The sequence below is a fragment of the Trachurus trachurus genome (assembly GCF_905171665.1).
Source record: "Trachurus trachurus genome assembly, chromosome: 18".
Lineage (NCBI taxonomy): Eukaryota > Metazoa > Chordata > Actinopteri > Carangiformes > Carangidae > Trachurus > Trachurus trachurus.
The window spans coordinates 7,073,459-7,094,790 of NC_139909.1; the positions used below are offsets into that span (position 1 = coordinate 7,073,459).

Genomic DNA, 21,332 nt, shown 5'->3' on the forward strand with positions numbered 1-21,332 from the left:
TTGTGTTATTATCTCATAGCGTGGTGAATGTGCAGGTCACAACTTGTCCACCAGAGCGTTGTGGAGTTGTTGGATTGTGTATTTGATGAGTTTGGTGAGTAGAAACCAAGAAATCCCATGAGCCTCCGTAGTGTAGCTCTGAGCAGCTCACGGCTCTGCTCCACCGTTCTAAAAATAGCTTGCACCGACAATTAAAGGTAACGAACCCACTGCTATGACTATAGGGATTATGGCAATGGGCCAATTTGCCAAAATGTTGAACTATCCCTTTAAGCCAGGACAAATTAGCAATGTAGATAGATACAAACATCTTAACAAGCTCGTATAATGACCAAAACGTATGAAATTGGTTTAGTGGTGAAAGATTTATGGTACGGAACTTAATATGTATTAATAAGTATCATCATGTCAGATGTTTTCCGTTTTTTTTTAACTCTTTCTTAACTTTTTACCAACTAAAAATGCAGACATTAGCAGCAAGCTACCGTTAGCTTTGTGAGTGGATTTATAGCCACACTGGGTCGATACCAGTTGTGATTATTGAGCAACAACTTCACTACTTTCTAAATATAAATAAGGGCTAATTAATTAGGTTCAACCTGTTGTAATTTAATCCTGAGTGAGTTTCCACTTAGTAAACAGTGTTAGTGCTAAGCTAAAGTTAGCAACGTAGCTCCAGAGCCAGATCTCCTGTACGCATTGAAACAGTATTAATTCTCACTAATAAATTAATTATTTTTATTAAGCATTTGTCTGTGTGTGTTTTTGAATGGGGATTTTTTTGTGTGTCTGTTTGTGTGTCTCTTTGCCTGTGATTGAAAACATCTGTATCTGTAACATCTGTCTATAGTACACATCTTCTTTCTTTCTTTCAACGCGTCTTCTCTTCCTTTTAGCTTTCATTTCTCTCTCTGTCGCTCAACAACCTACTTCCTGACATGCCAGTCACACACATACACACTCAGCGTTTCTTGTTAGACTTTGAACACGCCCACACACACACTCACACACACACAGACACACACACACACATGCATTAAAAGAATCTACCGCGACAAGACACGCTTCCAGTTTCAGTAATAACCACCGTCTTCAGACCTCGGCAAAGGTAAATCTCTCTGTGTTGTTTGTTGTCGTGTTGTGTTTGTGTCTTTCTTTGAGTAACTAAGTGTTGTCTTATCAGTATATATCAAACCCACAGAGTGTGTTAGTGTGTGAGTCACCTGATTTTTTGGAAACAACCCGTTTACAAATGTGACTTTCATTTGCAATTTCATCCACTTATTAAAACTCGAAGGCTACTTTCCGTGAACCTGACATGTTTTAATGGTTAATTTGATATTTGACAAACTCTAAACTGTTCAGTAAACAGCAGCAGCAGCAGCAACAGAGTCTGAAGTCCAAACACATTCATCATGTGGCTGTGATGTGGTGAACGACACCTGCTGCTGTTATGGAAAAATTAATTATAAGACACGTCATGGAGCTTTTAACAAGAAAGAAGTCAAATACCAACCGTAATGAAGCAAGTGCAGCTGCAGTATTGATCAGAACAGATGATGAATTATAGTGTAACTGTGATATTTTAGTGGCTGATACATACACCTGCACTAAAACAGGTTATTATAGGTATACGGTAACCTAGGCTACTAAACACCAATGTAGGCCACTGTACTGTGGGCCTCATTAGCTTAGCTTAATCTACCACAAACACTTGAATGAGGTCAATCTAACTCAACCTGAATGAAATCTTGAATGTCCAACTAACAACTAATCGTGGTTTTTATGGCCTGTTGTGTCGTGTTGTGGGTAAATCTCTCTGTGTCGTGTCGTGTTAGTGTTAGTGTGTGTTTCTTTAAGTAGGCTAAATGTTGCCTTATCAGCATATATCAAACCCACAGAATGTGTGAGTGTGACATTTTGCTTACAACATCCACTTTCAAAATTAGAAGGCTACTTTCCATAGACCTGACATGTTTTAATGGTTCATTTGTAGTCAGACTAGGCTACTTTATGGTCTGGACTGGTTGCCTGCAAACAAACATGGCCTCCCAGAAAACCATGGCTAATAACTAAGAGGAACTCTGCTACATATGTACCTTAATTAACCAGCTTCAGAGTCCTAGTTCTGGTTAAATTAATGACTTGTAACTAGTTCCAGGGAGAATGGAGGCTCTCTGCCTTCCACCTAGCGTCTCTTGGCTGAAAACCAACACAAACGTACAAACATAACGCGCCACGTAACCCGTAATCTCTTGTTTATGACAGATAAGACTACACAGGTATACAGTAATACACATGGTAACATGGTAGATGATAAATAACATTATCCACCGCTCCATGGATTGATTTCTCACTGGCTTCGTTGGAAACAAATGCACATGGAGGTCTGAATTCAGTTGTGTTTTTGATTATTGTTGCTAAGATAACTATGACATTCAAAATAAGGCTTCAGTTTTTACATTTGGATATGAGGAGGACACTTTAATCACTGAATAACTCACTGACTTACAACTTTCCTTTTAACAAATCAATGAACTTAGTGAGAGGACAAATTCCCAGGAACAGGTTTCCTCAATGACAACACAAAGAAAAAATGCATGAGCAGTGAGCACCCACATTTACTGGAACATGAAGGCATGAGGAAGACACACAGGTTTGGCCATTAGCTTCCCGCCGTTAGGTTGATTTCTTAAAGCTACAACGACTTCATCAAATAAAGTTTAGCTGTGCATACAAATAGACTTACCACACAATAAACATTTATCTTAAAATATGTTTTATAGGTAAAATCATAAATCTGGTGCATTGGTACAGAGATTTTATTGATATACATTCACATTCATATAAAACAAAGCATAATGATTGACTGTGAAAGTCTGAATGGGATTGTAAATATTATACGTTAAAGTGAAATAACAGAATTTAGTTTCATATCTTTTTTTGCAGTTTGCAGCGTTGCATTTTGACAAGACAACACATTCATTTTGACCGTTTTGCTTAATTTTGCTGTAGATTAAAAAACAAATTGTTCAGTGCATATCAAAAATGACTAAAAAATAATATAGCCTACTAATATGCTTTAAAGAGCAAAATTAAGAACTATAAACTCAGTCAGCAGAAGGATGGAGGCCGATCTGAGTTTTCTGAGTTTGAGCCTCCATGTTGTCGACCATGTGACCCGACTTCTGCGCCAGCTGATTGTCACGGAAAATGTAAAATACTGAAAATATGATGAATAACGTGAGACTCTGAGATGGTTTTAAAACATTTTCCTGTATTCTTTGCTTGTTTTTGTTATATTAGCGCTGCGTCTTCAGCTTCATGTGGGTCGATCGGTCGTGAAAACACAAAAACACAACACCACTCATCTGGTTCAACCCATTCTAGTTCCAACCTCTTTAATTTCCTCTCGCAGTTGTTCAAACAGGAAACGCCTGCTTCTCACGGTTTTACTCAGAAGACACCTGTTAACTAGAAAAATAAAACCAAATCAAGGGCCAGGTTGCCACAGTGACGAGGCATCCACGGTGCCAGGAAGCTGATATGCTTTGCTGAGCTCTTTCATGTCTTCACAATACATTCACATTTCTGTTTTTTTGTGTGTGTGCATCCATTAGATCCAATCTTCAAAGTTAATAATACATATTAATATACATAATTTATTATTTTGTTTGTCTCAGATGGAGTTTGCCTGCAGTCATGTTGTGTGTAACTGGGGCTCTGATGGAGCAGGTGAGCGCATTCAAATTCATACAAATATTAATTTTAGAAATTGGAAATTTGGCAGAAAGTTTGGGGCTTTTATTTTGTTAATTCTGTTTTGTTGCTTAATTGTGTTTCTACTGTTCCACGTGTCATATTTAATGCTTTAATTTTGAAAGAATTAGTGTCACAAAGCGTTAATTCCTCCTCAATGATGTAAATACATACAATCTAATCATCTAATCAACCTAATCAGTCAATCACTGGTTAATCAGACCTTACACACCACAATCATGTTACTTTTATTTCAAAATAAGAGCGTTTTTAACAGGGTGACATCACTTCATCTTGGATTCAAGGATTGAAATAAAGAAAAACAGACATTAAGTTTTAACCAGATAATGAACAAACAACCAAAAATGATAAAATCTGATTATTTCTTCCTTTGTGTTTTAGCATCAAACGCAGGTTTTCATGAAGTAACTCTATCAAAGTCCACAAGTGTTTCTCCAGTTGTGAATGAGTACGACAATATAGGTAATTATCCTTTTCTCTCTCTCTCTCACACACTCACATAAAGGTCAATGTATCTGTGTAACGGCTGTTTTTCAGTTTGGAGACTTCTCTCTCTCTATCCTCAAGAGTCCCACACTGAAACAACAGGAAAACATATAAGGCGGTAACATGTGTGTGTGTGTGTGTGTGTGTGTATGTGTGTGTGTGTGTGTGTGTGTGTGTGTGTGTGTGTGTGTGTGTGTGTGTGTGTGTGTGTGTGTGTGTGTGTGTGTGTGTATGTGTGTGTGTGGGCATGCTTGCAAATGCAGCAGACAGAGTGAAGGAGATGTTAAGATAGCGCGTCGACAACAAGGGGAAGTCCAGACGCTTTAATTAGACAAAAGGAAACATAATGTCGTTAAATTAACACAGAAAGAGAAAGTGACATTTTACAGACGGTCCCTGAAAGCCTCACATACATAATGGTAGATACACTGCAATGTACAGACGCGCAGTCATTGTGCAGCTTTTTCTTTTCTTTCTTTTTTTTTAGTGTGTAGCAGTTTCTTCAGCTAATGTAGCATTGATTCAGCAATTTCTTCAGCTTATTCAGCATTGCTTCAGCAATAGTGTTGAGCTGCTTTCAGCATTCACACGCATTTTCTGCAGGAAATGCTTTCTTTTTCTACTTTTTTTTTTACTGTTCTTGTTGGTTTTTTCCAGTACAGACCCTTTCTAATAAAGCTGGGTTTTTAATTGCCGTTTCAATCATCACGTAATCGCACGATCACGTATTTATCAAACTTTTTTTTAAACTACTACTACTCACTGTCATCTTTTACCGAATTATTCTCTATTTTTTCGGTCGTGAAAATGCTTTTTCAATAACGCTGGGTTTTAAAAATGGCTTTCTCTTGGCATCACATCCCACTCTCAGTTTGACCAATCAGCACAGAGTAATTCCGGGTGAGTCACGCTCTCCGCCCGTCACTTTGTTGCCGCTCCACAGAGCGCACATGGCTACTTAATTATGCACGTGCTGACCATATATGGTTGTGCTGATGCATTCTGGGGGCGGAGTATGAGGTGTGTTCATGTCCGCACCATTCTTGGGTCCGGTGTGATTTATCAATGGAAAATTGCGGAGAGTTGTGCGTACGCAGCACAGCTTGATAGATCTGAAAAGAGTGTAAATATTTTTGGGTGTAGCCTACGCCATTTTCGGCTTTTCCCCGCATGCAAAAGTTTAGTAGCAGTTACAAAATGAGGCCCTAGTTTGCTTTGCTGGATCCTGATGGTTATTTTAGTGCAGGTCATCAGAGTAGTAAGTTAATGACCAAAAATGTATGGACATTTATTGTGCCATATGGGTTCATGCAGTTATGAAAGGTAGGCTACACCGACATATTGTATATGAAGTGTTATGTATATGTGACAGTTGAGGTTCCTGTCACTATGCCTCCAATTGATCATGTGCCCTGGCTACTTGGCCAAAGGGATGTCCCTTTGGGTGACTGGCAAGCGTGCATGACTCTTACCCGGGAGGTGTGGGTTCAATCCCCGCCCGGGCCCTCTTCACCTTGCCACATATATGTTCATATAGTATATAAATAAACGTGAATCATTAATAATGTTGGTAGAACATTTTGACTTGGTCACTTTAAAAGTAGCTCTCAGGCTGAAAAAGTGTGAGCACCCCTGAGGTAGATCATAACTTCATGTGTGACAATATGTCGACGATCCACTCTAATTTCTTTAAGGTCGTCTGTGCCTCTTCTCTCTCCAGGTGAGGCTCCGCCCCCGCTGCCTCCTCGCCGCCTCAAAAAGCCGTGGTCGCTCCCCGTCCCTCATCCCTCCTTCCCTCCCCCCTCCTCCCCCTCCTTCCCCTCCTCGCTGCCCCCGGTCGCCCCTCGCTCGTTCCCCCCTCCCGTCCCACCCAGAAGTGAGTTTTGTTCCCGTCTCCTCCTTTCTTTCTTTCTTTCTTTCTTTCTTTCTTTCTTTCTTTCTTTCTTTCTTTCTTTCTTTCTTTCTTTTGGCTCTTAATTTTTAGGTGTGTGTGTGTAAGGCTGTGAGGTAATGTATTATTAATGATGGTTTTATGGGCAATAAGGAAATGTAATTAGCCTAATTAAAGTTGGATGAAAAGTTTTTTAAAAAGTCTTTCTTTCTTCCTTTCTTTCTTTCTTTCTTTCTTTCTTTCTTTCTTTCTTTCTTTCTTTCTTTCTTTCTTTCTTTCTTTCTTTCTTTCATCCGTTCTTTCTTTCCTTCTTTCTTTCTGTCTTTATTTCTTTCTTACTTCCTTTCTTTCCTTCCTTCTTTCTTTCTTTCTTTCTTTCTTTCTTTCTTTCTTTCTTTCTTTCTTTCTTTCCTTCTTTCTTTGTCCGTTCTTTCTTTCCTTCTTTCTTTCTTTCTTTCTTTCTTTCTTTCTTTCTTTCTTTCTTTCTTTCTTTCTCTCTTTCCTTCTTTCTTTCCTTCTTTCTTTCATTCATTCCTTCTTTCTTTCCTTTTTTCTTTCATTCGTTCTTTCTTTCTTTCCGTCTCTTTGCATTAACTCATAGTCACGTTTTTCTTTTCTTCGTTGATGTTTGATCAGCTGACAAGCCTGACGGAGGAGGAGGAGGAGGAGGAGGAGGAAGAGGGGGCGGAGTCAAAGCCAACATCAACGTCGTCTCCCTCAGCGTCGGGAAACTGGTCAACATCAGCCAAGCCGCGGGCACGGAGGCCTTTCAGCGCCCGGTGCATTGTGGGAAATGTAGTGCCGCCTTGTCCTGCCTGAGCTTTCTGCAGAAGAACGTGAGTCTTCACTTTTACATCACCACCAATGGCTCACACGGAGAAATTTAATTTAATGAAATTTAATGAAAAACATCTGATACTGGATATAAATCCTTTACATCAGACTCAAATAAATAACAACATACAAAAATTTAACACAAATATACCAACCCATTCATAATGACTAAAATACATATGAATAATCCCCAAAAATCTCAAGAAAACTACAAAAAGAAAGAAAGAAAAACAAAACAAGAAAGAGAAAGAAACAACACGAAACAAAATAATTCATACCCTTGCCCTGTAATTATATAAAAAGTCCTTGTTTGACCAACATTGATCGAGTATTTTTAAAAGAGTTCACTGACGGAGCCTGTAGCTACTACATCCTCAAGCTCAGGAATATTTTCTTTTGTCACAACGACACCTTTTTGGTCGGAGTTTTAAGGAATTCCCTCTTAGCTCATAATTATTATTCCATAAACTAACAACCGGCTCCACTGTGGGGTCATATATTTTATGTACAAGTTTATACACCCCAATCATACCACCACTTTCCGGAGAACGACGCTGGGTGTCGCCATGACACTCCATTCATTACATTTTAGATTAACGTTAGCTGGGCTAACCGTTAGCCGTTAGCAGTGTCTTAAATAACTCAATAAACACTAAACAGCCCATGAAAAAAATATTTTTTCCAGCAGATATCCTAGTTACAACATGACTGAGCTAACTAACTGGAGTAGTTTCATGTTGTGTCCGACAACGGGAGGGTTTTGTCAGCTGCTGCTGTTAGCTTAGCTGTCAGCAGCAGCAAAGCTAACAACTACGATAACCATGACTAATTACAAAAACGTGCACACAGAAATAGTAATGTTTGTTCAATAATTCGTTTTATAGACTTAACAAACATCAGATTTAGTCAAAACGGTTTTGGCAGCCCGGAGCCCCCACATTTGGTGCCTACACCGGTGGCTAACGCTACCAGTTAGTCGCTCGCTAGAATGCTACTGAAACCGACTTCCGTTGTGGTGTGATGCAATGGATCATGGGAAAATAAAGTGGTGGATACGATGAGGCTGTGACCTACTAACTAAACACACAACAATAACCACACACTGTCTCCCGCGGTTACAGGTGTGGGTGTGTGAGTTCTGTGGGCGTGAGAACAGCGTGAGCGACGCCGCGCAGCGAGTGTGTGTCGGCCGGCGTCCCGGTGTGAGCAGCGACGACCTCTACCTGCCCAACGTCAGCGACGACGACTACCAGAACCTGGAGGACACGCTGGTCGTCTTCTGTGTCGACATCTCAGGCAGCATGACTGTCACCACAGAGGTGTGTGTGTGTGTGTGTGTGTGTTTATACCAAAAGTACAGATACAAATGTATTTTATGGGTCCAATTGTTCAAAAGTAATCTGAATGGATTTTGGATCATGGATTGGATCAAATCTGGAGTTGTTGAAAAGCCAAAAAAACAGATTCTGAGATCGGATTAGATCACGTGATCCAATCTTGGTTTTAATCTGGATCAAACCTTAAATTTGCATTGTTCAAAATGTTTTAGAAGAATTGTGATAATCGTGATTTGATCCAGAAAGTCAGGATTTCTGGAGGATTCAGAGTGGATTTTAGGAAACAAAAAAAAGTAATCTAAATTAAATTCCAATTTGTCAAATAAACAACATCTATAATGTAGTATATATACATTTATTTATTGATATTTTGCACCTGATCTTTAAACCATTACAGTAATTGAAGTACATAAAGTATTTTATGGGTCCAATTGTTCAAAAGTAATCTGAATGGATTTCGGATCATGGATTGGATCAAATCTGGAAAATTAGTTGTTCAAAAACTAAATTATTATTATTATTATGATTAGATGTAATCCAATGTGATCCAATCTTGGTTTTAATCTGGATCAAACCTTAAATTTGCATTGTTCAAAATGTATTTTAAAGGGACAACGAGGAGTTTCTATTCGGTTATAAAAAAGTCTCACGTTAATGTGGATGAATCTCCGCTACCCACACTTGTTAATGGGCCCATTTTCGATAAATATATCGATCTGTCTCTATCGTTATTTTGTTATTATTAGTGGTGGCGGAAATGCTGGTCGAGCCGACCAGCGTTTCCTTCGTGGCCAGTTATGAGAATAACGCCGCAGAATCGCCGTTTATGGTCGGAACTACGACGGTATGTGAACCTCTTTGAACCTCTGACTTTAATTATTGATGAATGAAAACATGAGTCCGTCTTGCGCCGGTCAAAGAAATGTACGGTGCGCGCGGAGGCTCATAAATGTAGTGTGAAAACGCTTCGCTTTTCCAAAACTCCTCGTTGTCCCTTTAAGAATCATGGTTTGATCCAGGAAGTCAGGATTTTTGGAGGATTCAGAGAGGATTTTAGGAAACTGTGTAGGGACTACAGATGGAAATTAGCTGGGAGCTAAATCTGGTGCAACCATCTTTTCATTTTTTTCCTTTAAATGATTAATGTTATTGCACATTGTCCCTTATTAAACTAATAAACTAAACTAAACTAAACTGATTTGATGTAGGAAGTCAGGATTTTTGGAGGATTCAGAGTGGATTTTAGGAAACAAAAAAAGTAATCTAAATTAAATTCAAACTTGTCAAATAAACAACATCTATAATGTAGTATATATACATTTATTTATTGATATTTTGCACCTGATTTTTAAACCATTACAGTAATTGAAGTACATAAAGTTAACTTTTGATTATTCCACAAATGAAGAACTTTTCCCAACTACTGGATATTTTAAATTTAAAATGCATGGAAAAATATGCACGATGTGTTTGACAAATGTATATTTACTTTTTATTAATTCTGACAGACAGCCCATTTCCAAATTAATCCACTTTGAGTGACCCCATTCTGCTGTTCTACGTGTTGTTTACAGACCTATCATCTTTCAGTGTGATACACAGTCACATTTAGAGAACTTGTTAGTAATTGGTTGGTAATCTTGAAAAGTTTGTATCTGGATCAACTCTGCTTTGAACAACTGAGATAAAAGTGGATGGCAAAAATTTCGATTTCAAATTTCAAAGACACCGATAATTTTAACCCAGATTAAACCCTTTGAACAACTGGGTCATGGTGGCTCTTCTGAAAACCTCGTCGCACCACAAAATCAAAAGCATACGACACAACACAACAAAAATGGGGACACAACTCAGGCACGCTTGCAACTCAAAGCAAAGTGAGGTTTGAACTTTTGAAGACAAAACACACGTAGCAAAACATGCCACATTTAACAATTTGTTATAATATACTGTAGGTATTATAGGTCGGTTTCATACTGTTTTATTTTGCATGGACAGAAAAATGGGTCGTTAGCATTAGCATTAATTAGCCACCTCCAGGGACATCACCAGCCAAGACAGGAAATGTCACTTTAACGCTGCAAAGTTTGACTAGAAGTGAAATTAAACTGTATGTCTAATCACGTGTAAAGAAACATGAGTGATGAGTGTTGTTAATCTATGTGTGAAAGTTGTACTGTGCTGTTTTTATCTGTGTTTTAGATGAAATGCCAAGTGTGTGATCTGCTGCAACTAAAATGCAAATAAATTACTACTACTACTACTAAAGAAACATCATTTATTTCCTCAGGTGACGTCCAGCAGTGGGTTTCCAGCTCACGTGTCCAGACTGGAGGTGAGATGTTGATTTAACTCTTTGTAGTTACTGAATAAATTCACATCTTTATGAGGTTTTTTTTGTTTTTTTGTTTTGTTTTTTTAGTTGACTGGATGTGTTGGTATTCATTCATATATTCTTTCCACAGGGTATCCAGGACGCCCTGCAGAGGGCGCTGTCGTCCATGCTGCAGCACTCCCCCCGCAGGAGAGTGGCTCTGGTCACGTTCAGTGATGAGGTACAATCACACTTCAAATAATGTGAATGCAAATGTTAATTAATTTGTTTTTAAATGTTTAATATGACTTGTATTTCATTTGATTAAAATTCTATGAAATACCGATGATTTGGCCAGGAGTCAGAGGTCACATGATGATTGAAGGGGGAAAAATAGACGAATAAATAGTTTTATTTTGACTTTTTCTAAATGTTTTGCTCTTTTCTTGTCATATTTGACATGTGGGAGAGAAAAAACAACTCTTAACTCAAACTGGACTTACATTGCTCCACAACACGGACACAAAACCATAAAGATAAGACCATAAATGATTGAATTAAACCTATTGGTGTTTTTAAAACTAGACTAAAACGCCCACAGGTGCTTGTAGTTGTTGTAGTTGTTGTTGATGATGATGGATGTGAGGTGATTGACAGGCTGATGTCAACGCACCCGACTCATCTCACCGTAACAAAAACAAGACATGACTTCCTGTTTGTGGTGATGAATTATTACGCTCTGAGGAAGTCACTTTTCTTTCTTCCACACTATTAACACCAGCAGCTGGTTTCTGCTCCAGCTGATGTTTCCACCTGGTTGTGGAGCTACAAAACCAAAACAAATATGTGAAGGTTATTTAGTTTGAACTCAAAGTGTAGTTTTGGATATAAACTCAACTTCCCATGATGCTCCGGGGCCACAGGTTGTGATCTACGGCGACGGCACCGGGACGCCCCTCACCCTCAGGGACTGGGCCCTGGTCGACTACGACCACATCTGGCAGCAGGGCGCCGCGTACAACATCCCACACTGCATCGCCGAGACGTTCCAGCAGCTCACACAGAGAATCAAAGAGTGAGTGTGTGCAACAGTGTGTGTGTGTGTTTAATACGTATTTAGTTTCTCAGTTTGCTTTTTAATTTCAGTTTAGTTTTAGTGAGTTCAACAAGTGATGAAGCAGTTTTAGTTCAGTTTTTATTTTAGAGGAATTGACTAGTTTTTATCTAGTTTTCATTTAGTCTTAGTTTAGTTTTTATTTTGTCTTAGTCTTAGTTTTAGTTTAGTTTTCATTTAGTCTTAGTTTTGATCTAGTTTTCATTTAGTCTTAGTTTTAGTTTTAGTTTTTATTTAGTCTTAGTTTTCATTTAGTCTTAGTCTTAGTTTTTGTTCAGTTTTCATTTAGTCTTAGTTTTAGTTTAATTTTCATTTAGTCTTAGTTTTTATCTAGTTTTCATTTAGTCTTAGTTTTAGTTTAGTTTTCATTTAGTCTTAGTTTTAGTTTTTCAGGTTTTAGGAGAAAGCCTCTGTCAGACCTCTGAAGATGAACTTGTTCCCTTTTACTGTAGTTGCATCCATCCCATAATGTTCCCATCAGTCCTCATCAGGTTCCATTCACTCTTATCTACCTGTGGGTCGTCGTTTTCTTCCTGCAGCTTTAGACGTCTCTAAGAAAACTACAACTAAGCTGATGTTATCTGACATTAAGTTTAGTTTTAGTTAGTTTTACATTGTTCATTGTAGTTTTTATTTAGTTCTCGTTTTTGGAAAAAATTGTCATTATTGTTTTTATTTCAGTTTACTCAAATATTTTTTCACTGAACGCTGCTCTTCTTTTTCTTCTTCTTCTCTGCCTGGTTCAGCCTCAGGGAACACGGAGCAACGTGTCTCGGCCCCGCGGCGTTGGCTTCAGTCGCCATGGCAGCGAGGTATCCTGGCTCCAAGGTGAGAATCAAGAGGGAATAAACATTATATATATGAAACATTATATAACAAGGTTGGTAACGTACGGTGGCCCAGAGAGGTCAAAAAATGGCAACTTTTGTGTGTTTGTCAGTGCTTTGGCCCCTCTGAGCCACCGTAGTAACGTATTTCCTGTTGTTGTTGTTGTTGTTGTTGTTGTTAGGTGATTCTGTGCACCGACGGCAGAGCCAACATCGGACTGGGTGAGATGGAGGAGACGCCCTCGTTGTCGTCCTCCCCCCTCACGTCGTATTTCTACAGACAGCTGGCTCTGCAGGCCGTGGAGACCGGGTCAGGACACACACACACGTTTACACACATTAATAAGAAATAAAACACAGATGAAACATTGAGAAATTAAATGTTTTGTATTTTCTCTGCCAGAGTCATAATCTCCATCATGAGCTTCGAGGGGACGGACTGTCGCTTGGTCGACGTTGGGAGACTGGCAGACACTACAGGAGGGAGGGTGAGACACGGATTTATACAAGTTACACACTTTAATGTGAATGAATGTTCAGAGATTAGATTAGATTAGATTAGAAAGACTTTATTGTCCACAGCATACACATATGTGGAGTTGGTGATGTTTAATATTGCAGGAAGTGGGAGTTTTATATGTTTTAAAAGAAAAAATAGACACTTTGAAATCAAATTCACTAAGTTACATTCATATTCTTTTTATTAATGTGATCTAATGGCAGAAAGTACGGATTTAAGAAACTTTCTCTCAGTTCTTATTTGACTTTGATAGACCATGTTAAACCGGAGAGATGATAGTCGAAAATTGATAGCGCAGAAAATATCCATCCAGTGTATGGGATGGGAAGATATATGGGAAAACGTGGTTGAATCAGCTGATACTGTACGTGATGAATATGCCAGAGACATCAGGGTTAGGGTTGGCCAGATATGTTAATAAATTAGGTTAAAGTGAAAAAATAATGATCAGATCATACAGATGAAGTCATGCTGGGGAAATGTTAGACATTTCTTTATGTGGTGTATAAAGGCAAAAATCTCAAGTAGTCAAAAACAGCTAAAGGGTTAACTAGGGTCATTGCACAACAAGCTAGAAATCGTCAAACAAAAATCAATGATGGAATTTGATTTTTGGATTAAATTATTATTGGAAAGAAAAGAAATTCTGGGCACAGTCATTTCCTCATGCTAAATCCAGCATAAAATAAATAATTCTTTAAAAAATAGTTACTACTAATGAGCTTCAGTACATTTGAATTTCCCCTCGGAGATAAATAAAGTATCAATCCATCTATTGATAACCAATAACCAGTTATAGTTATATAAGTTATAAATAGAAACTTGACAAATACTTGGATCTAAAAATAAAAAAGCTGACTGTCAACTAGTTTTCTGAACTCTGTCTCCGGCCCAGGTGAACATCGTGAGCCTCGGGACCATCGCCTCGCAGATCCAAACGGCCTCCATGGACAACGTCCTAGCAACAGGCGTCACGGCAACGCTGCTAGCCTCCGACGGGATGTAAGCGCCAACTTACTAACGTTTTAAAAATGAAAAACTGACAGGAAGTTTGTCATGCTAGCAGCAAGTTAGCTCTGGTTTCCTCTCTCTTTCTCTCTGTAGATATTTTCCCTACGAGGATGAAAACAACCACAAACTGGTGCGAGAGATCGGGAACGTGACGACGGGGCTGGAGATCACCTTCGAGTTCGCTGTGAAACCGGAGTTAATGGAGGGTGAGCGCAGCAGATCCATGTGTTGGTGTGTTTGTTTATGGTACAAAGTGGGGACGGCAAAGACGGTTTATAAACCAAGACCTTCCATGACGAGTCGGCTTCCTGTATGATGTCACTAGGCTTCTGCACGGCCACGCCCCTTTAGAGAGACCAGAGGCAGCCTGGAGTGTATTGACTCCAATGGGAAAACTGAACGTGAACACCGATTATGGTCGGGTCTTTCTCCCCACAGTCACTGAAGTAAATTTTGGACTCATTTTTCACAAGCCACATCTCTTCTGAACAGTTTGACACCAAAATGGCAATTTTCAGACGGACACATCAGGAGAAAATCCACTTTGTTCAAGACCTGTCTCTGTCTCTAAGACACACTCTCGCGAGAGATTTGGCCACAGATCTCCTAGGCAACGTCAAACAAACGGCCGCAAACTCCCGTGAAAATGATTTAAATTATTTTCGTCATGCTAAATATTACTGTTAGTAGTGTAAATATTTAATGTTATCATAAGAAAATATAAATATCTCACTTTCATCTACCTACAAATTGTATAAATCCACACACACGTTCACAGACGAGGTGGGGTGACCGTTGGCCACGCCCATTTAGAGAGACAGGAAGTGAAACCATTTCTATCATTGGAGCGGCCGCTCATGGAGTATCTTTCCATTTATTGAATATCTTTGGGGACGGTGAGCTGACACTGCGTTTATGTGTTTGTGTCAGTTTTCCTGCAGAAGGACACGCTCCCGTTCCAGCTGCAGCTGAGCTTCAAGACCAGAGACCAGCAGAGAGTGACTCGCGTCATCACCGAGCAGCGGCCAGTTACCTCATCCAGGTATTACACACACACACTGGTTCTTAAAGGGATAGTTCAACATTGTCCCATTGCCATAATCCCTATAGTCATAGCAGTAGGTTTGTTACCTTTAATTGTCGGTGCAAGCTATTTTTAGAACGGCGGAGCAGAGCCGCGAGCTGCTCAGAGCTACGCTACGGAGGCTCATGGGATTTGATGAGGGAAACCAAGAAATCCCATGAGCCTCCGTAGCGTAGCTCTGAGCAGCTCGCGGCTCTGCTAACGAACCTACTGCTGTGACTATAGCGATTATGGCAATGAGGCCAATTTGCCAAAATGTTGAACTATCCCTTTAAAGTTTATTATTAGAGTTAATTAATTAATTAATTAATTAATGTCTCTGTCTGTCTCTGAAGTCGGATGTGGGCCGGTAGCTTCAACATGGCGGTGCTCGGCGTCCACTGCGCTCAGATCTGTGCCAGTTTAACCATGGAGGGTCGAGTCACAGAGGCACAGAGCAAACTGAGAGCTCAGCAGGACCTGCTGGACCGGATCGGGTACGACCCCTGACCTCTGACCCCTGACCTCTGACCTTTGATCCTTGTGGGAATTTGCATGTACAGGACGTGATATTTTTTTTTATCCTGCGAAAAAAATATCACGCCTCTGATTGGCTAGATGGGCTCCATTTTCAACTCTGATTGGCTAGAAGGGCTCTCGCCTGATTGGTTGTTTGTTTTGGCTGTGAAAACGCAGGCTGTTGGCAAAGTGTGATAAGTGCCTAGATCTACCTGGACTCTCTCTACTTATCTGGCCTGTCTACACTCTACCTGGTCTTTTTACTAAACTTAACCCCTTAAGCCCTTTCTTCGTTGCCTAAACCTAACCAATGGCACAATTACACTTCTCTCAAACTCAAAATGTAAACTTGGAATATAAATTTAAAAACAAAATTTTTCGAAATGTGAAACCAGCGAGGATCGAACTCGGATTCATCACACCGCAGGTGAAAACGCAAACTGCTACACCAAGTTTGTGTATATTTTAGTTTACAGCAGTACTGTTGTGAGGTGACGTTCCACAGCCAAATCAAATAACCAATCGGAGGAGAGCTCATCTAGCCAATCAGAGGCGGGGAAGGCGGGACTTTCCTGGACCTATCCTACGAAAAAAAATATTGCGTACAGGGCACATTGTTGAGGCTCATTTTCAACGGCCACTTTTTTTTACTTTAACTGTTCACGTCGGAGCAGCAGGAGTGGAAGCCCAACGAGACAATCCACAAAATATCTTCATCTTGATCTTCCCGTTTAAACGAAGTGAACTTCTTTGACAAAAACACAAAAAAGCAGAAGAAAGACGAAGATGAAAAATGATCCTGCTCGAAGTGAACATTTAAAGAGATAGTACTGGATTGTTTAAGTGGTGTTCACACCTGGTCTACACCTGACCCTGAACGCCTTCACACGCATCCAACATTCAATTACATTCAATTACCAAAACTACCGTCTCTTTAGAATAGAATAGAATAGAATTGAATAGAATGGAATTGAATTGAATAGAATAGAATAGAATAGGATAGAATGCTTTATTGCCATTGAAAACAGTGAAACAACGAAATGAGTTTAGGATACCCAAACCATAGTGCAACAATATGACAAAATATAAGACAACAAATATAAATATGAATATAAAGTGGTAGTATATAAAAAATAATATATACTATTTATTATTTAAAGTGAAGTTCAGAGTTACAGTGAAGAGTAGACAGTGTGTGTGTGTGTGTCCTGGGGGTTTGTTGTTTTTCCTCAGTAACACACTTCCTCTTTCTGCCACCTTAAGTCAACACAGACCAATCCCAAAGCAAGACAGTATCTATGGCAACTGGATGAACACCATGACAACAATCTGTGACATCACCACAGAGTCTCAGGTAATCATATCATTCATTTATCGACCCTGTAAATGTACGTGTACATGTTAAGTATTAATGTTTATGTTGTTTATAATTGTGTCATTTTCATATTTTTAATATTTTGAAGGTTACATTATAATTTTCATTTGTGTTATATTTGTTTTTGTGGAAGTGAGAACTGTAACAATTTCCAACAGGTGATTAACAAAGTATTTGTGTAGTTTTTTTCAGATTTTGATCCCAGAAACTGAGGATTTCACTTTGTTTTTTATGGTTTTAGTCATTTTTGAACAGAAAAAATGTAATTAAAGTCATATTTGAGTTAAACTTTAAACAAGATTTGAGCCCAGCAGTGCCCCCTTGTGGCCATTTTGCAGTACTTCACGTTTCCATCTTATCCTTGAATATTAAAAAGCCTGATTGACAAAGAATGCTTTAATTTTTGACCTAATATTCCCAAATGGTCTTTATAATTATGGCGTCAACCCTTCAGACTCTCTCCGACGAAGCAGCCGAGGTGATTTACCAGATGAGGAGAGCGACCAGCGTCGGCAGCAGCATCACCACCACCGAGGCCCAGACGAAGCCAGAGGAGAAGAAGAAAAAGAAGAAGAAGACGAGGGAGGAGGCGGCGGCTCTGTTGGGAGCGATGTGAAGACAGAAACTGGACAAAGTCACACTGCAAAAACTCCAAATCTTTCCAAGAATATTTGTCTTATTTCTTGTCAAAATGTCTCATTTCTAGATAAAACTAAACTCTTTCCACTTAAAATAAGACTCATCACTTAAAAATGAACTTGTTTTTAGATCATTTTCACTTGTTTCAAACTATTTTTTATTTGAAATAAGTAGAAAAATCTGCCAGTGGAAGCAGTTTTTTGAGCTTGTAATAAGAAAGAAAAACTTGCTCCACTATCAGATTTTTCTACTTAATTCAAGTGAAAATCTGCTTGAAAGAAGTAAAAAAGTGTCTAAAAACAAGCTGCTTTTTATGTGACTAGTCTTATTTTAAGTAGAATGAGATTTGTTTTGACTAGAAATGAAATTTTTGACTAGAAATAAGACAAATATTCTTGGTAAGATTTTGAGTTTTTGCAGTGCACGGAAACTCTAACTTTAAAGGTTAACGGACGATTCCTCAGTGTTACTGTAAGTTGGGACACTTTGTTGGTCTTTTCTTTTCCACCAATGAATGACGGAGCTGGACATCATCGACCACAAAAGCTCCCAGAATAAATAATATGTCCGACCTGGACTGGATGGGAATTGATTATCAGTTGAACACATCTGTATTATATTTATTTGTATTTCTGTTTTATAGGAAATATAATCGCTGAACATTTCTACTTGTTTCATGTTAAATAAAATGTCTTGTTTTTGTTATTTTTCTTTTTTTAAGTCATTCCTGTTCCTTACTGATGTTGAAAAAAGGAACACATTCTTGCTCTTTTATTGACATTTGAACTCCAAATGAGATTCATTTTGTGGGTGAATTTTCATTTTGATATAATTTCCACTTTGTTGGGATCATAATGTCTCTTTTAACCTGTATCTCAGTGTCTGATGTTTGAGGAACAGAACCACACATTCACAGACGTTGCTGCTGGAGCATTTTATTTTTGCATAAAGAAGAGAAGAAGGAGAAGGTTTTTGCCAAAAGCGTTGTCAACTTCCTGTTCCTTAATGAGCGACAGTGCAGAAGATGTGAAAATGAAACACAAACATGTTTTTTGTGTGATGATCTCTCTCAGTCGGTATTCGGTTTCCACGAAATTCCACATCGCCGGACGCAGACAGAGGGACGTCTTGAGCGACAATCAATGTTGGCCCAGCACTTGTGGTCTGTAAGTGACATTTAGGCAGTTATATAGTAGCCTATATTATACATGGTTAAATATTATCTGCAGACAGTTGACTTACGTCCGTGGTTCATCTGCAGACAGCGCTTCGTCTGGGAGCTGTAGTCGAATGAGTTACAGTACCTGTAGTCGAAGGACGAGCGATCGCACCACAGCCACTGGCCCTTCTGAGAAACCGAAGAAAGTCAATCAATGAGTCAATAAATCAGATTCGTGCGACAAGGACGACTCTTATAGAGGACTGTAGCTTAATGCTGCAATATAATACAATGTTTACAATTAGGTTTTTTATTCGGTTGTTAACACCTTGGCTGTTTGGCAAGATCAGGTGAATTCTCACTACTAATTTACCATCAGTTAGTTATTAATATGATTAATATTTCAATAGATTGATTAATTCATTTATTAATGTATTATTTATTTTGTTTAAGTTTGAATAAGACAATATAGAACAACAATAATCAGAGCAACCACAGAACAATTTATAGTTTTACGATTTTTACTCATTACTTATATTTGGTAAAAGGAGCCATGTTATAAGTCATTAATACAACTGATTGAATAATTGATTGAGAATTGAAATGGAGAGGCAGAGAGGGGGAATGACATGCAGGAAAGGGCTGCCGATGCCGGATTCGAACTGGGGCCGTCTGCAGTGTGGACTGTAGCCTCAGCATGGGGCGGCAGCTCTACCAAATGAGCTAAACGCCGCCCCACGAATTTATTTAAATTCATAACAATTTTATGAAAATCAAAATAACATTTTGAATGTATCAAGTATTCAATTATTTTTTATTATACCTTATTTAAAGGGACAACGAGGAGTTTTGGAAAAGCGAAGCGTTTTCACACTACATTTATGAGCCTCCGCGCGCACCGTAAAATTCTTTTGCCCGGTGCAAGTCAGACTCATGTTTTCATTCATCAAGAATTAAAGTCAGAGGTTCAAAGAGGTTCACATACCGTCGTAGTTCCGACCATAAATGGCGATTCAGCTGCGTTATTCTCATGACTCGTTGCGAAACTGAAAGTAAAAAACGCTGGTCGGCTCGACCAGCATTTCCGCCACCACTAATAATAACAAAATAACGATAGAGACAGAACGATATATTTATCGAAAATGGGCCCATTAACAAGTGTGGGTAGCGGAGATTCATCCACATTAACGTGAGACTTTTTTATAACCGAATAGAAACTCCTCGTTGTCCCTTTAATAAACAGTCATTATATTTACACTTTACAATGGGGCTCCTTTTAGCAGCTATAAATGTTTATTTTATTATTATTTTTTATTCATCAATAAATTGTTGTAAAAATGACATGAGAAAACACTCACTAAAAAATGTGGCTAAAAAATTGTGATTAATTCCAATCAATACTAAATTAATCTCTCAACCGATTAAAAGGTTTATGCAGCAAAAATTTCAGCTCACTATTTGGCCAGACGGTCCCTGCTGCCTTTTTATTTTTGTCCCATATGGGTTTTAGAAAACAACAAAACAGCAACCGCACACTCAAAACACTGTGCATTTATCATCTTACTGCAAGCTTTCGGTCATTGAAAAAGTGAATTCTGACTTTTTGTCTTAATCTTATCATGAAGTGTCACTGATGACCCGTCCCACCTGTTGCCAGTCGCTTCCTCCAAGCCACGTCTCCGGGAACCTGTGGGTCGCCTGCCGGATCAACCCCTGAATCTTCAGACTCTCGTCGGTACTGTGCACAGACGCGAGGTTTCCACCCAACGTCTGGCAGTTTCTCTGTCGCGGAGCAAAAAAAGTGGAATTGTTGCAGAAATATAACTCATGAAAAAAGGTTTTACTTGATGCATTGAAGAAAAAAAGCAACTCACCTCAGCCTTACTCCAAGACATCGGAGCTCGCACGAAGCAGAAACAGCGACCGCTGACGTCCTTCCAGCCACCAGCACAAGTCCTGCTCCATGTCCTCTTGACCAGGTCTCTCGCCTCTAAATCTGTTCAGAATAGGAAGAAAGGAAGTTAACTCTGTCAGACCTCAGATCAGCTCTGTGGACACAAAACAGAAACCTGAAGCATCGGGGTCGACACTCACCCGAGGCTCTGGTCAGAACCACCACGGCACAGAGCAGCACAGACAGAACCAACGTCTTCATGGTGAAGACGAAGGATGACAATAACTCTCGGCAAGGAAAACAGAGCCCTTAAGACTTGAAAATGAAAAGCAGAAGAGGCGGAGACAGAGGGTTATTTTCTGTTTTTGTGGCCTTGACTTGCACTCTTCTATCTTCTCAACTATTGCAAGAAAAACCACAAAGTGTGTAGCAAGTCCATGGTTATCAGGTACAACCTTTTGACCATGGTCATAGGTCATCCTGGTTGTCTGTAATAGCCTAATGTCATTTATAGGTCAGATTATATTTCAATTCCAAAATTCATCAGTATTTTCCAAAAGTTGCCAACA

General features: G+C 39.1%; 2 protein-coding genes across 2 annotated transcripts; one reads left to right on the forward strand and one right to left on the reverse strand.

The window, feature by feature from the left end:
- Nucleotides 1–992: 992 nt before the first annotated feature.
- On the forward strand, nucleotides 993–18,409 carry LOC311002109 (circularly permutated Ras protein 1). Its single transcript, XM_083993349.1, has 18 exons — nucleotides 993–1,108; nucleotides 3,684–3,735; nucleotides 4,162–4,242; nucleotides 5,987–6,142; nucleotides 6,794–6,993; nucleotides 8,113–8,310; nucleotides 10,619–10,663; nucleotides 10,794–10,883; nucleotides 11,566–11,717; nucleotides 12,503–12,584; nucleotides 12,766–12,893; nucleotides 12,987–13,071; nucleotides 13,999–14,105; nucleotides 14,208–14,320; nucleotides 15,045–15,156; nucleotides 15,534–15,674; nucleotides 16,960–17,050; nucleotides 17,526–18,409. Exons 2-18 carry the CDS (start codon nucleotides 3,684–3,686, stop codon nucleotides 17,685–17,687), a joined length of 1,995 nt encoding a protein of 664 aa, XP_083849475.1. The 5' UTR covers nucleotides 993–1,108; the 3' UTR covers nucleotides 17,688–18,409.
- A 241-nt stretch (nucleotides 18,410–18,650) lies between these two features.
- LOC311002078 (type-2 ice-structuring protein-like) lies at nucleotides 18,651–21,024 on the reverse strand (the record flags this gene model as incomplete). Its single annotated transcript, XM_083993297.1, has 5 exons — nucleotides 18,651–18,874; nucleotides 18,953–19,058; nucleotides 20,517–20,651; nucleotides 20,744–20,865; nucleotides 20,964–21,024. The coding sequence occupies 5 exons, from the start codon at nucleotides 21,022–21,024 to the stop codon at nucleotides 18,780–18,782; spliced, it is 519 nt and encodes a 172-aa protein (XP_083849423.1). The 3' UTR covers nucleotides 18,651–18,779.
- Between the last annotated feature and the right edge of the window lie 308 nt (nucleotides 21,025–21,332).

Excerpts from the sequence above, each read along its gene's own strand:
- LOC311002109 (XM_083993349.1), top strand. The coding sequence starts at position 3,684 with ATGGAGTTTGCCTGCAGTCATGTTGTGTGTAACTGGGGCTCTGATGGA. Across the intron at positions 6,143-6,793 it reads CCCTCCCGTCCCACCCAGAA|CTGACAAGCCTGACGGAGGA; the intron begins GTGAGTTTTGTT and ends ATGTTTGATCAG. Across the intron at positions 6,994-8,112 it reads TGAGCTTTCTGCAGAAGAAC|GTGTGGGTGTGTGAGTTCTG; the intron begins GTGAGTCTTCAC and ends CCGCGGTTACAG.